The 17478-nt window shown below is 36.3% G+C and overlaps 1 protein-coding gene across 1 annotated transcript in view; it reads left to right on the forward strand.

Annotated features, from left to right (window-relative positions):
- The window catches only part of tmem8b (transmembrane protein 8B), a 124821-nt gene that overhangs the window by 54330 nt on the left and 53013 nt on the right, over positions 1 to 17478 (forward strand). The window contains exons 4-5 of the mRNA XM_060884259.1: positions 4498 to 4631; positions 7959 to 8227. Coding sequence (XP_060740242.1) covers positions 4498 to 4631; positions 7959 to 8227 — 403 coding nt within the window. The remainder of the gene's footprint in view (positions 1 to 4497; positions 4632 to 7958; positions 8228 to 17478) is intronic.

Raw genomic sequence — 17478 nt, forward strand, 5'->3', positions numbered from 1 at the left:
GTAGCGGATTGGTAAGGATAGTTTTCAAAGATTTGCACAGATTTGACAATAAAACCGTTGACTACAAAAACTAGATATAAAAAGACAATTAGACAGAGACATATGTGTTATTCTCCAATTCAAATCCATCTTATCTTGGCACCAAAAGTGAAACAAAATATGACCACTTAAAATAGTCTTATTTATACACATAAACTAGTGACAAATGGTTAAGCATTAAAAGCCAGCTGTTCTCGCAGTTCAGTCATGTTAGTAGCATCTGGGGTTTTGTAAGCAAGAAAAATTTAATGTAGCTGGAAATTCCAAAATTTCTTACACTGTGGTAAATTGTCAATGCTTAGTATGCACGAAGGACAGAAGACCATTTCAGCCAGCCCCATATTTATGTCTAATCAGTGAGCACCTCTGCAATGTAACATCTAGAAAGTCAAAGTGGCACAGTTCACCGGAGCATCTCTGCTAACTCAAGCTGCTATTATGGATCAGCAGTGACCAAAAGCTCAGTGCAATGACAGTTTGTCTCCAGCTAACCACACTCTCTTCCTGAATCAATGAGATAATTGGGAGCTGTCAAGAGCCTGGAGATATGATTTCACCCAGTACACCAAGGTTTGATTTAGGCTGCGGCCACACAAGAGGAGGAAATCTGTCAATTTAGTGCTGGTTTGTCTCTCATTTTCAATTTTCAGCATTTTCAATCAGCTGCTGTTGGCAGGAAAGTTATTCGTGACACTCATTCTCACTGGTCTGCTGTGCATTATTAAGCCCAGTCAGAGATTTGTTGAAGCAAAGACCAAACTAGAGAATGGTGAGAATGGTGCAAGGTCTAGCTTAAATATCTAGTTCCCCAGAGTGTTGGCCTTGTATGGTTCAAAACACACTCTAATTGTGTTTCCAGGTGAGGAGGCAGTGGGGAAGCCATTTAGTCTACTCAGGTTGCGTGGCAACAAAATTTAATAGGGTGGCACTTAGACTAAAAAACTGCTAGACGGTAAGATGATCTGAGTCAGAGCTTCTGTTCAAGCTGTGCAGGATTTTATTTTTTTTTTCAATGCTTACCTAACTAATACAAAGTGAGACGTTTTGGGCAACAGGGAAGACTTTTCAAGCACATCCATGCCATTATAGGAGCTGGAGATGAGAAAAGCACAGGGAAAGACATCTGAGACTGTGGCACTTGTTGCATGCAGAGAGACTGTATGAGATTTGAAGTATATTTGCATGTCATATGATTAAATAAAGCTTTTGTAAGGATGCCAAGCGGATTCAGTTACACAATGCTGAAATGATGCAGTGGAATCATAGAGATGTTGGGAGTTAGATGTGTGGAGGGTTTAGGCAAAGCTATATTTCTTCCTCCTCCCATTTTCAGCACCAGCTGTGCTTTATGTCTGCAGCCATGCACAAACAACAGATGGGGCTCCTTCTCCAGTTTGTTATTTAATGGTGGAGGTGGTTTTCACTTCTCTTTCCATCCTTATTATCCTGCTTTCATTGCCAGTCTACCATTTTAAGCCGAATGCAGATCTGGATCTGTGTGCTTTGTAGGGCCACCTCAGTAGGAAAAGTATGAGCTAAGAGAGAGAGAAAGATGTTTGAGAATTGTAATATCTAAATAATGCTTTTTATAAGAATGCAAATGAACCATTAAGATATCGCTAATGAATTACGCAATCAAGTTTAAAAGAATATCAGCAAGCCATGATAAAATCAAGGTTACATTGTTTTTTTCTGCATGTCCAGATTTAAGGTCTGAGAAATCACATAGCCAAAAGAAAGCACCCAGTGAGACAATTTTAGGTCTGGTGGCTGGCAGTATAAGTGATTGCTAGATAGATTTTAACAAAATGAATGAGCACACTAATCAAGCTGAGAGCGAATTAGACCATGATGATACACAAGAGATAATGAACACTTCATGACTCCACAAATGGCTGGTGGAATGACACCTGTCCAACAGCACTGATCCACAAATCAGGCTATAAAGATATGAGAATGTGCTTCACCATTAGCACAAAAAAGCCACAACAGTCCAGAATGAATAAATTAACAATGGAGTTACTAATGAGATACTATATAGTAAAGTATATAAAAACATACAGTATATACATATTAATACTGAGTATCTATCTATCTATCTATCTATCTATCTATCTATCTATCTATCTATCTATCTATCTATCTATCTATCTATCTATCTATCTATCTATTCACCTTCAGTAACCTCTTTATCTTGGTCAGGGTTGTGTTGGATCAGAGCCTACATTAGGAACACTGGCATGAGGTGGGGATACAGCCTGGTTGGGCTGCCAGTCCATCACAGTACCACATCCATACACACACACACACACACACACTCATTCATACTGTACCTAGGGGCATTTTAGCATAGCCAATCCACCTAGGACTTTTTTTCTTACAAACAAAACCTCTGAATTTATTAAAAAAGAACTTTTCAGCCAATTTGTATGTTAAATAATTAATGATGATTAGAAGATTAATTAAACAGTAATCACCAAGGCACTTAAATCATTACACAAGTCATAGCAAACCACCAGAAGACTATTAGTTCTTTCCTTCCTCTTACTTTATTCTTGGTCATTTTTTATACTAGTACGTGAGTGTAAGGAGTAGTGTGCAGTTTAGGTAGTTTTCAGTCTCAGGGTTATTGTTTTGCACATTGAGCTGACAGGTACAGCGATAAATTAGCCACTTGTTCTCTACCGTATGTAGTAATAACATGGCTGACTGACCTCAGTGGGAAAGCGTCACTGATTTGCACTATGTCTCTGTCAGGACTGTCTCAAATATATGAGAATCCCCTCATCACCATATCTGGAACGTACAGTTAGCCATGAAATAATATATTCTACCTCAAAGTGCCCTCTGAACTGTAACAGAAGAAGTCAATAGAAAAAGGAAAAGATGTCACACAGAAGCTTTTTTGCTGCAGGAACTCCAGTGTTCTCACCTGAGAGATTTGGGTGATCATGTATAAGAGAAATGTTGAGGGAATTTCCGTACTCAGCATGAAAAATCTACCAGAATGGAAGGAGAGGGGGAAGGATGAAGAAGAGGAGGAGGGGTGGTATTTGGACGCAGTTTGACAATGATTAATGTCTTTGAGGACAGGGCTACCTGCTACTGAGAGAGGCCAGAGGGTGAATGATGAAATGCTGCATTGTAATTTGGCAGCATGTACCATAATAAATAATACAAGCTCCGATGGAACACCCCTCCAACCTCCTCCCTCACTTTTTTCTCCCACCTTTCTCTCTCTCACCTCATTCCCTTGTGCAATCTCCATGTGAAAATTTGTCCTTGCGAATCTATACAGCACATCTGTTCTTTAATTTGAGCTGATGTGACTTTTGGATGCTGTGGAAATTCTTTGTTTTTCTTGCAGTCTTTGGATCTCAGCTGTGATTCTCTTGCCAGTGGCTTCTACAAAAGCAAACAGCAGCTGAGAATCGTGCAACATGGTTATACAACTGGGATTTTACATCAGCATACATAAGAACTAGGGCATGTATTGATTACATCTGTAGGCCTATTTGGTTTGGGCCAAAAACATTTAAATTCTCGACAGGATACTGTACTATATGCTAGATTTAAATGTTGTCTTGCATTCCCACTGGCTTCATTTTCTAATGTCTAGATTGGTCTCTAGTGGATTGGTTCCTTGGCAGTGCCTGAACAGTATTAAACGTCTACACATAAATGCATAGCCAATTGCAGAACATATGCAAAACAATGTGTCTGACTGCAAATCTATGTGGACGAAACCCCTGACACATTTCTATCTATCCTGCTTATAGCACAGAGTCTACCTTCTCACATTCTTATTGGTTGTCACCACATTGCTTTGCTTCATACTTGCATAAACTCTGAATAACCTTTCCAGGTTGCTTGTATCCTACTTCACAGAATTACCAATTGCCAACTCTCATTGAAAATGCCATTGTCTTGTTGGTGCCTGTGTGAGCATGTGGTTATTTGACTAATTAGACCAAAATCCTTCTTTATTTTTTTTCTCCAGCAATCTCTTTGCTAGCTGAGCTTGTCAGTTCCTGCTATAATATAAAATTCACATTAAATCCTAAATATGATCTTCAGCTGAAAAAATGTTATCCTTTTAGATGCTTCCATTACACAAAAATGGATGAATAACTCATTTCTTTGTTGTATAACAGCTTAAATGTCAAGGATTTCATGTTCTTGCAAAGTAACTAGCGCATGTGTCAGTTTATGCTAGCCGTGTGTTTGATCTGTTTCTGCCATGTGAAGCGTGAGTTGCGAAGCAGCATCCAACGCAAAGGTGTTGTCACACAACAGAGTGATAGCTGACAGTTAAGGAACATGATGCTGCCTCTTGTTTAGACAGTAACTTGGTCTCAGTAGGTCCTGATGTTTGCTTTTATCTCAGTTCACAGCCAAGCGCAAGTTGAATTTAGTGATAAGGACAGCTTGTTTATGTTTTTTCATCTTCCTCTTTAGGGTCTTCATGAAGAATGTCAGTACCTCTTCCAGCCTCAGCTTATAGTCCAGAGGCTTATTGGGATTGCAGTGCTCTACCCTGGCTACTTCATAGACCAGATGATTCCAGGTCACAACAGATCTGTTCTCTACAAGTGAGTGGACATTTTACTCTAGCACACCATCAGAGGGAGTCTAAATAAACAGAAAGATGAGCACATATACAAATGCGGATAGATGAGCACACACAAGCATGCAAATATACTCAGGCAGTAGTCCAGCTGGGAATGAGAAAGTGCTCCCTGATATGATGATGCTGAAAGGCTCATTTTTTGTAGGTATACTCCGCAATCATGAGTCTGATATCTTTTTTAGGTTCCAGTGCTTTAGTGAGGCTGATAAGGACGTTTGTGCCATTTGCAGCACTGCTCAGCATACTAACAGCAGGATGTCTGTACCACACAGACACACAGACACACACACACACACCCTCTTCATCATTCTGTGCACATCTTTTTCTGTTCTCTTTCACGGGCCTCCATCATTATTATGTTCAAATATTAATTAGTGTCTCAAATAGCAAGCAGCACTTTCTTAAAATAGAAATGAAAGCATCTAAGAGACATAGGTGTGAAATCAGAGCAGTGCATAACCTTGGAAAATAAAGGGTGTGAAATTTTTAACACTTCAGTTCAATAAACAGCACCAAATCATATAAAGGGTTAGTGTTTATACCCTTTCCTGTGCATGAAATTGAACAAAATAGAAATTAAAATTTTTGTTCATGATATCTGGTTGTTATTTTTGTACCTTCAAACCATGAAATACAATAGTTTGAATTTTATACAGATAATATTTTGATGACATTTCTTGGTTTTGAAAGCAGTGTTACTGATTATTTTGTGGGTTTCATTCTATTAAAGAGAATGGACTAAAAGTGAATGGACTAAAAGTAGAGTCCATGATTTTTATGTCAGAATATTTCTGTAATTTATGATGAGCTTCTCCTCACATTCTGGCAGCTGTCAATAAAATATCTGCTTAGAGGAAACCTTCAGCCTCTGTAGTGCCCCAGATATTGATAACAAAAAAAATATGCAGACAACTAATATTTAATCATTTAGTATACAGAGACAACTCTAGAGACCACCATTGAAAAAGAGCATTATTTTGTGCTGTACATAGCTTTATAAAAAATGCATTCACAATTCATGCCATATTTAATTACCAGCAGTCAAATTCTCGTTATTTAAATAAATAATTTATACAGAAACAAATAATTATTTTATTTATTTAATTTACCAAAGATAACCCTGAAATCAACATGCCATTATATACCACAATTATAAAAAAAAAAAGGGGAGTTGCAGCCTTTTCTAAAATTTTGTCCAAATATGAGCATCGAATCAAGCTCATGTCAGGCTCACTACACAATTTAATAAACTTTTCACCAGAATAAACATTACTCAGAAATTAAAATTATTTAATTACTTGTGAAATAAACATAACGGTGCAGAAAATTGGAAATAGCAATACATCATTTAAGCCTGAATGAAATGGGAGCAGATTCCAAAGAGACAATTTAAATTCAAAGAACTGGAACGGTCGTGATGGATCATGTAAACAAAATGCGTTCTGTTTGATTAAGTGTTTGATGCCTTGTTCACATTGCTTAATTACCATGCTCCAAAAGTGGAGACAGAATGAACTGTGTCATGGGTGGAAAAAATGGAAACTTGCCTAGGTCTGTAATTAGTTTATGTCTATGAATAACAAGAAATCCTGAGCCAGTCTTCTCTTTAGGGTTCAACATAACACAATTAAACAATTTCAGTATTACATGCAGATCTGACATTTTACATGTGAGTACATGATATACAATATATGGCCATGATTGTGTTCATCTGACCAACACACCCATATGCCTTTCCAAAAAGTAGGTAGAACATAATTAGATAAACACTTGCCCATTTTTTCCTGCTTCCAACACATCAACTTTAATAACTGAATGTACACTATTGCTGCATAATATATACCACCCCTTGACAGATGCCACCATAATTAGATCATCAATGTTATCAATCTTTTATATATAACTTTAGGTTCTTTTGTATTCACTTCCTGAACAGGTTGTGGATTTCATTTTCCTATGTTACTATTCCTTATATATTACTCTAAGCCTATTACACCTATTAATAAATGCATGCTAGAGAACATCTTAAAACATTCGAGCCTGTTGACGTCACATGCTCGTCTCCACTTGCCTCCAAATGTAACACTGACCCTTATGTCCACTCGCCTCCAAAAAGCACCGGCCTTTGCGAATACTTGCCTCGTCAAAGCCAACATCAAAGTTTGTCGCGACGAACTTTACAAATCTAGTTTAATGACTGTTATTTTATGAACAGTAATAATATTTACATTGCATTTCATTTTCAAATGAAGTTTCCCTCAATAACATGTAAATAAATGTGACCTCTTGACAGAAATGTTATTACTGTACCTCTTTTTTCTTCTGACTGAAAATGATAACAAAGTGATTGGTCACATGGCCATTACGCACTTACCCAATCTCTTATTTCAAACAATTATGAAGACATATACATATATGTATAAAGTATAAGCCTTGCATGTCACAGATATTTTGTGCCATTGCAGCTAGCAAGTATCCCACTGAAATGTTGACAACATTGTCATCAGTATGTGGCCATGGCTTTGCCAGCTGTCAGGTTTTGTGGACTCTAATTACTATGTTTGGACACATAACCACCCAAAACCTTTCTTTTATTAAACATTGCTTTATCTTTTTATTCTTTATATTTATCACTTGTGTATAAACTGTTCTATTGCTGAACATGTGAAAGGCTCTGAAACTAGCATGCTCATTTTCTCACTTCTCAATATTTCTATATTAATAACTTGCAAATGAACCTTTAATAGTCTATATGCATAACGTTTACTTCAAGTGTGCAACTATTATTAGGAGGTGGGTAAGAATGCATCTCGTGAAATTATTGTTTTTTTTTTATAGTATATAAGTCTGATTTAGATCTAGTGATGTATATTTGTAATATATAGTACAAATATATTAAAACTATATATATATTAGTGAAAAATGATTGTAAAATAAAAACTAGATGAGCCATTCTGTATTTAAATATGTATACATGCTATATGTATATATATAATCATATATATTATATATTAGCATATATATATTCCATATATATAGATATATGGTATTGATTATATAAGCAGTGATACCAATGGGCAGTATGATGTACTAAGCAGAATTTCCATCAAATATTACTTGGACAATAGCAATAATACTGTATGTGTAAAATAAATATGCTCCAGGAGATTGTCTTAGGACTGGTGGTTCATACATACTGCCACACTTAATACTGTTGAACGTTCGGAATTGTGTCCAAACATTCCAAACAAACCACTTACAGTACATTTAATTCCTGTTTGTCTTACAGAGTATTTATCCCCAGCTACATATCTTCAGTAAAGGTTCAGCTGGTGGACTGCAACACCCGGAACAGGAGCACTGAGAGCTGCCCAGTTCTGTTGAAGTTGCGAGCTAGAGCTCCACCAGTCCACAACTCCAGTGCTGTGGACTGCAGAGAGAACATGCCATGTGAGCTGGAGGTGCCACTGCTTTCTTGGGAGCAATGGTACTACATTTTGGTGGAGCGCTACCTTAGCACCGCAGATGTCTACTTCCGAATTGGTGTACAGGTCAAAGGTAAGAGCCTAAAGAACTATTTCTGTGATAGATATTTTTCATTAGAGTTATTTGGAGTATATAATCATAAGAAGTCCACAAGAACTCAAGACCTGAAGACCTAAATGTTCTAGGTGTCTAAAGGGGATCTTCAAAAAAAGTTGCTCAAATAATATTGGAGAATATTGGAGAAGCTAACTGGCTGAAGAATTTAGCTAACTATTGGAGAAGCTAACTGGCTGAATGTATTTAGAAAGTTCATTCTTTTATGAATGACTGTGGTCAGGTCCCAGTGGTGTAAATAAAGCTTTGTCTATATTTTGCCAAATAGAAATAAATTTATTAGAAAACATTGCAAGCAAATACATACAAAAACAATAACTGTGCAATTTGGAATAAATAAACTGTCCAGTTAAGATAAATTAGTTGAGACAAGTTATTAACCCCATATTGATCATATTTGTAGTTTCATTTTAAAATTATATATATATATATATATATATATATATATATATATATATATATATATATATATATATATATATATATATATAATCTATATATGTGTAAATATACTATATATCTGCACTTACATTTTAACATGAGCCACTCATGACCAGCTTGTTATGGTTGTTTGTTTTGTTTTGTTGTAATTTTTTTAATTACTTAAACACTTCAAACAATTACAATTCCGAACAGTTTGTACTGAAACAATAAATTACAACAAAACAAAACAAACAACCATAACAACCTGGTCATGAGTGGCTCATGTTAAAATGTAAGTGCAGATATATAGTATATTTACAGTGAAATAAACAGATACATATCCTCCTATTTAGACATTTAATCCGGTTGTTGTGACTAAGGTCACAAACACAATATTATTCACAAGAGTCAAATATAGCAGGTATAAGAGAGACTGGTTTGTGACCAAGCCAATTAATTACCAGACCTCTCTGTATTAGAAAACTACACAATGTTTGGTAACTTCTTTTACCTTGTCCTCATTTTCCCATTAGAATTGTTTTCATCAGTAACTCAAGCTGTGGTGTTTTGTTGTGTATGTTGCAATATAATTTGTCCCTTGGGAAAATTTATGTGCCATTCCTTTAATTATTAGCATGAATTAGTGCCAGCTGGAACTGAAAGATCTCTCTGTTTTGGCCTCTTCATGTCGTATTGTGCCACAGCATCCTCTGTGGAGCACTTTGATGTAGACATGCTGTTCTGTTGTTGTATATTGCATGAGAAAATCCTTGAGACGTGTGAAGTCTGTGGCAAGAAAAGGCACGCGTGTGTGTGTGCTTGGGTGAGGGTGGGAGTGTGGGTGGTTTCTGGAAGACATTGTGTAGTGCCATTTTGTCCAAATAGAGTGCTTGAGGGCACAACTCAGCACGCCAACATCTCATCTAACGTGATCCTAGACAGGGAATTGCCACTAGAGCATTTGGAGGCCTGAGCTGGTGTATGTGTTTGAACCTGGAAACACTGAGATTAAAGCGGAACAGATTGATAGTTTGATGTGGGATTCATAACTTATTTATTTGTATTCATAAGCATACATATTGAAGGCATATGGCTTAACAGCTTATTGTTTTATGATGAAAGCATTTCGGCCATAGCAACGTATCAGGATATTGAAACCATGAGAGGGTTTTTTTTATACTGATTTTTCTCACTTAAACCAAGTGGAACAGGAAAATTAAAGTGGGCTTGGTGATGAAGGCTTAGCCATGAATCTTGATAAAAAATCGGAGCCTCACTGGGCTGAGCCAAAGCCACTGTCATGCAGAGGAGTCGCTGTTATTTTTCTGCCTGTTGTCACAGTGAAGTGTTGATGAATTTCCCAGTTCACAGTGTTTTTACTAAAAATGATAAATATAGCAATTGGGTTATGTGGAAAGTAAAATAGATGAGAGATTCATCCACACCATATTTCTTTATCAGAAGGGTAGACCCGGTCCAACACTTACCTTGATGAAAATTTAAGACCAAAATATAAATATTTCAGTCTCTGTTTTCTCTACTCTCAATCCTGACCAAGGATAAACGTGAAGGTAATACTATATTAAATACAGTATTTTGCAATAAATCTTGTATTTCTTTATAAATGCATTCTCAATACCATCTAGTCTTCTATAAATGCTTGTATAAATGCTTTTATAAAAGTATGTTATAAAGCATGGGTTTAGAACTGATGGCCTTTTATAATGCCCTATTACACAGCCCTTGCTTTAGGCATTAGACCATACACCATTGTCTTATTTAGGTCAACTGAACATGTCTAAATGTCTAAATGTGTTCAAATGCTTGTTATAATGCATAACACTATTAATGACATAATAGCAGTATTATAACACTTCCTTTGAAAACCTAAGCCTATGTCATGCATGAGCGTTGTCATACTGGGTCATTATTGCTCATAAATCACAAGGGCACACAAGTGTATGACCTTACATAACGCATTATAATCTGTACTCTGAACTGCACTATAACCTCTACAGTGTTTTAATGAAGAAATTATATTTGTTTGCATTTTTTTTGTCATGTTTATACTTATATTAAATGTTATACATTCGGCTATGTATAGCATTTAATATATTTTGCTTTTTTACTTTACACATTATCAATGAACTTTTAATGGCTTTTTTTTTTATAATGGATGATAGGCTTCATAGGTCATGTTACAGGGTTCTTATGATTATTAAGTATAATCATATTCAAGTGTCATCACATGACATTAGAAACGTATAAGCTCAGGTTTTATATATAACCATGACAACATATGAGTAGTTATAGAGACTTAGGCTGTTTAATGTTAAAAATTACTATGAAAAAAAATTATGTTTAATGTTAAATATTAAAAATATTAAAAAAGCTGTTTTATCATTATTATTTGTAAATCCCCCAAGTCTTGCTTTCATATATATTTTAATATCAGGTTAGGGACAATAATCCACAGGCTGAGAAGTCATGTGTTCAAAATGCTTAATAGGAAAAGATACCTTGTACACATGATATTTAGTGTCTGCTTCATTGCTTAATATGGGTTGAGAGTAAATAATCTGTAGCAAATATTAAATCATATTAAATATTCATCATTTTAAAGTAGTAAGGTAGTGAAATGCTCAGAATGATTGCAAGCCAGTGAATAAATTTTGGTATAATGATCAGAATGCATGCTGCTTGGCAGACCACAGTGGAGTCCACAATGTCTGACCCCAACAGTATTAATGCAGCACCGTGTCATACGGGAGATGATGAAGTGGCTGCACTGAGTTGAGTGCATTTTGGAGAACCTTCTTTAGCTCAGGAAGAGAGTGATTCACAGCAACGTCAATTTTAATATAAGAGGGGTTCCATTTATTGGAAAGAAAGTGGATATCCAGATGCTGTTGCAACATAACTAATGCTGCCTCCAGACTCTTGGAGACCCATCATTCATTCAGACTAATGGAGCTTGAAGATTCACTAATATGATTCAAAATTCGGCAGCGACAAATCACTTTGAATCTTAGGCTTGTGTAATAGAGATGAATGGATATTATAGTCACCACCACTATAAATTTACTCAAAGAGGAATCTGTTTGAATGAATTGACATCCTTATTTTATTAACAGTGACCTACTTTTTAAAATTTGAAATATACATTGTAGACGTAAAGGCCATATTACAGGCAGTAGGCAATAACTAGGTAATAAATAGAAGTCCACACTCTAGTTCAGGTACTAATCACTACAACTATAGTGTTATGTAGTGTATATTATCCTGAGTAAAGCAAATTTCTTATTTCTGGTTCTAATTAATGCTTAATGAATATTAATGGAAATGTCAGCATGAGACTTATGTCTTTATGTAAATTTCCTGAATATAATTTAGATTGAGTTTGTTTTGTGTTTAACAGGTCACACCATAACCATTGTGTGAGTTCGACATAACAGAATTTTTTTCTTTCACTGGAAAGTGTTTAATACTTGATATTATATTATTGAAATAATTATTCATAAGAGCTTAAACCTGTTGAAATAAGCCTGTATAAATGTCTATTTACAATTATTTGAGAGGTCATCAGGTGCTTATGCAGGTGATCTGGAGCACTATGAAAGCTGCCCTGAAGTATCCAATCCATTCCTTTGTGCATCCATCCAATCATCCATCCATCCAATCATTTGTCCATTCAATCATCCATTCATTTATTCATCCATCCAATCATGAATCCATCCATCCATTTTTCAGTACCAGCTTTATCCTTATCAGGGTCGGAGTGGATATGGAGTCTATTCCAGAAACACTTGGTGTAAGAGCGAAATACACCATGGATGGGACAATAATGCACACGTTTACACACTCATTCATAGTAAGGGGCAGTTTAGGATAGTCCACCTATCAGTGTATATTTGAAAAATAAACTAGAGAACCCAGAGGAAAGCCACATAGTCACAGGGAATACGTGCACAGAAACATCACTGAGCATAGAACCAACCAAGACATTATACAAGACAGTGCTTCTGCATCTCCATAAAAATAAATGAAGCAAGGATAGTTATTTTATTTCTTTATAATAATTCTTTGTCTTTGTGCATTCTCTTCACTTTCACCTAAGCGTGGTGCTGCAGTATCCCTGCGTATGTTGTTAAGGTAAGCAGGGATCAGGAGGGGGCCATTGATGTTCAATGAGGCTGAAAAGGTCTTAGACCAGCTTAGATGAAGCATACGCAGGGGAAACAATTGGCCATGATGGGCTGCTCTACCTGTGGACCGTATTATTGCTCTTGAATGAGGAACAAAAAAGCTGTGAAAACTGTCTTCCTCTCAAATTGCATTGTGTATTGAGCCATTAAGAAATGGAGCGTGGCTTTACTGCAGCACACTTTATTGCTCTCAAGTCCGAGAACCCAGTCTTTTCCATCAAATACACCTCCAAAATATGATATTCTCATGGGTTTAGATGCTTAAATTTATTACTGGCATTTAAGTAAACCAAAGGATAAAAGAGAACGCTAGTTAGGGAGCTTATGCTTCGCGGGAGTGTGTTTAATAAAGAAAGGGAGGTCAGATCCTTCTTTCACAATTTACATGCCTTATTAGCGGTCTTTGGTTTGTCATTGAGGAAAAGATGTGCAAGCATGAAAAGATTAGATATACATAGTTATTAAATTTGGAACAATTTCAAGTTTAATTATCTAAATAATATGCATTGATCGGAATAAAGAGAATAAAGAGAACACACTGTAGACATTTTGTCAAAAAAAAAAAAAACATTCTGATGATCTACTGCATAACTAAAAATATATGCACAGAAAGTTTTAGCAAGTTTTGAAGGTATTGTTTAACCGATTGGTTTATTGGGCTTATATAATGATATTGCTTCCCTTGTTCATATGTTCCAGGCTCATCTATTCTTTCCTTATTTATTCCTGCCTCATGCATTCCTGCCTCATGCTTAGTGTTCCTGAGGTAGACTTATATGTAAAAATCTTTGGAGACAAATTTATGTTTAATGTTGTTTGTGTAATTGTTCTTGTTACCATAGTTGAAACAATAATGATTATATATGACTGACTCTTGAAACCAGACTTTTCTCTTCATTCACACAGTTACAAGAAGCCATATTTTCAAAATGAGGAAATGTTCTGAATTTTCTGTATATTTCAAAAATCTAGGAGCATTTAAGTGAAAGAATGATAGGTTGTTTCTGTGAGACTGAGTTAATTTATATTAATTTTTCCCCACTGACAAAATTTGCTGTAAATCAAGGACATGAAAACTCCATAAAAACAGATTTATATATTCAGCTGAAAATTTCTTTGTCAAAGTTACATAAAATTCCTTACTTTCACAGGTCCAGATAAGTGCCTAACATAACCGAATGGTGATAGCATTTACCTTTATAATATCTTTTAACAGATACAGATTAGTTCATTTCTATAAATAAGATGGTTCAGACCACTTAGGACTAGCTCCATGGATTAAATCCATCATTAGAGTAATCAGACTAGAAAGCAATAATATAATGATAAAATTATGAATCTATAAAACTCACCACTTTCATCCATGTAGCCTGTCTCTGGTCCAATAAGCTGGATTTAGCCTCATAATTGTATGTGAATGCATGCGTTTAAACAAGCGAAGAACTGCACCAAATTCTTGCCGTGTATTTCATACATTGTCATCCCATCTACTATATTTTATCAAGTATTTGGTTTAATCTGTTGAGACACAATGCTGGCTCTGAACCTAGTATAACACATTTTCTTCATCCATTCTGATTTCTTTAATCTGTCCTACTAAATAACATTCACTTCAATTCTTTTTGCATCCTCTTTTTTTTGACTTGCTAAAATACACTCAGTGTATTGCCTGACCTTGTAGAGTCACTGTCTCTCGGATCTAACCTCTAGGTCAGCGCTTTTGTCAGACTTAATTCTATTATGCTGTATCGTGCTCTCCCCCCACTCTTCAAATCAATTTCTTCTAACAGCACACACTGGCATTGTGCCAGGATTCTCAGCTCTCCTACATTGACCACCCACCAGCTGAACTCTTCATCTTCCTGAAACTCCTTTCCACCATTGCTCTGGGACCTTAATTAGCAATATATTCAGGGTCAGTGGAGAATAAAGATCATCTTGGGGTTCAACGGAAAGCTTCCTGAGTGAGAGAGAAAAAAGAGAGAGAGAGAGAGAGAGAGAGAGAGAGAGAGAGATACTTATGGGAAACATCAGTGCCATGGGAGCAAGTTTCGTTTCTTGCTCAGCTCTTTCCTCATGAACTTTAAATTGCATGTTAAAGCAAATGCCAGCTTCACATAGAAATAAGACAGTTGTTAATTAAAACTCAGTGTTGCTCTGAAACCCTGATCTTCCAGCTTAGAATTCTCAAAATTGCTAATTGCTGTTTATTAGCAGGGCTTTGAATTCTTAGTGTACAACCATATATCTGCTTCTTATTTACTTTCTATAAAATAGCCTGAGATAGATCCTGAATGGTACTATTGACATGAACAGCAGTATTATTTCCTGCTATTATTGTGTTCCTTTTCCACAAATACAAAACCGCTGTAGCCACTGCAATTAATAACGGCTAAAACTGTGAAAATACAAAACCACTGTGGTGACCCTCTTGATGGTAGCTTTAATTGCGATCATTGCTCATTAGCTCTAGGCATCAGAGAGCCCTCGTCTGCTCTGTGTTTGAGTGACATTCAGAAAGGCAAATTGAAGCTGGCAGTTACTAGTTTTCAAAAGCAGTTTCCAAGACAATGGGTGCCAGCTTTCAGCATAATGAGCATATTTCATCACAAGTCTGTAATTGAAACATCAGCCACAGATATAAAGGGTTTAGCAAATGGCACATATGCTAACGTTATTTTGCCCATGTTTGTTTGAGACTTTCAAAGAGAACAGATGTAAGTGTGAGTATCCCTGCAATTATCATAGATCTTTATCTTTTTTTTCCTGCCTCTGGAATACAAATGACTTTAATTAGGACATTGAATCGTGGTAAGCTCTCCACATTAACGTGAAGAAATCATACTGAAGAGAATATTAATTCGAAGACTAATCCATCAGCTGTGAGTTTCAGTGTCTAAACCTGTAACTCGATGAATAAATACAGTTTAATGCTATGAATTTAACAGCTCTTTGTTGTTCAAAGTCAGGATTAATCTTGGTATTGTAAGGCGTTCTCAGATTGCTTCAGTTACCGATGCAGAGTTTACAACATCAGGGCGTTTGACGCAACAATTTGAAGAGGATCAAAACAGGCCAGTTGTTGATCAACAGGCAAGAGGAGACAAGGCAGAGCAGAGTACTTACAGCCCATTCACATGTAGCACTTACAATGACATTTGGTGACTTTATAAGGAGAAAGAAATTTGTTCTATTCGTTCCCTATTCATTTCCTAATGTTTCCCTAGTGACAGTTTTGACATTGTCAAAGCTTTGATTATTCTATCAGAAAGAGGAAATGAAGAGTACGTTAATGCTATAAACATATAATTTAATTGATTGACAATTCCTTGACATTAACCACTGGTTAGCATGACATCCTGTAGGCAGGAGTGTCAAGGTCCACCGTTTGGGTTAACAAGTCTCCCTTTTGTCTGCTTGCATTTCCTTTTGGTTCTCTGGTTTCCTCCAGCCTACCACAAACATGCCAAAACTGATCCTAGGTGTTAATGTGTGTGTAAGCATTGTGTGTGACTAACAGAATAAATAAATGAATGTCAGTTAGCTTGCTAGTGCTTGCTTTTTAATTACATTATTTTCATTTGTATGTTAGCATTAGTCTAATGTTTCCTAGAAACCTTGGCTGGGCACAAAATTCATATAGCATTTATTTTATAGCTTACCCAAAGCTCGTAGGTAGCTGGCTATCTTGGGAAAAGTTACTAAATAAGGAGTACTGTAGCAAGTTCAGTTCAGAATGCACATTTTTTTGTGGTATGTACTATACTGTAGTGCTATTCTCACCAAACTGGAATATAATATCTATTAAAGAGATTTTCCTATTCTCACAAACACTGCAGATAGACCAACGTTTATGAAACAATAGAATGATTCCACAGAGCTGGATTGCATTTTTATTGTCTATTCTGGAATTAAAGTAGAAACTGTCCAGGAAAAGTAGCTCTGGGGGAATTCAGGGATTAAAGACAAAGTTGGATTAAAGTATATCAGTGGACTCATGTTGGGATTTGGACCTGGTGCTAAAGAGTCAAGTGAGCGTTTAGGGTTCATTGACATCATGATTGTGTTCACACACAGAGAACAAGCATGAATCAGCTGTGAGATCAGACACCTGCCAGAGAAGGTAGAGCAGCATTCATCCTTAATGTTGACACACTGACAGCAGTTAATGGCAGGCGATAATGAGAAGCAGACATGTTTTGATGCTTGCGGCTGTGCTTGATGTACGAGCAGAAAGGTGGTGTGAGCACTGCCCTTAAGCCTGAAGGTTGAGCAGGAATACCAGCTCAGAACTCTGGGTTCTTTCACATATTTGGCACAAATAAACCAGACTGTATTCATGAACTGAAGGGCACTGTTGAAATGTAGTTTTTTTCTTTTAGAAAGTCAATCTTTCAGGCCAAGCACTCCCACCAGTCTGGGCAAAAGGTGCGTATGAACGGTGGTGTGTTAGCCAAGGCTATTAGTCATTGGTCAACAAACACTAAAGAGGCACACCACAGGCAAATTTTCCTGTTGTAACATGTCCCTTTTAAAAGAGCCAATCCTTCAAAAACAATATGAGTTCTAGAACTGTTTTAA

Source organism: Tachysurus vachellii, chromosome 12 (genome assembly GCF_030014155.1).
Source record: "Tachysurus vachellii isolate PV-2020 chromosome 12, HZAU_Pvac_v1, whole genome shotgun sequence".
Classification (NCBI taxonomy): domain Eukaryota; kingdom Metazoa; phylum Chordata; class Actinopteri; order Siluriformes; family Bagridae; genus Tachysurus; species Tachysurus vachellii.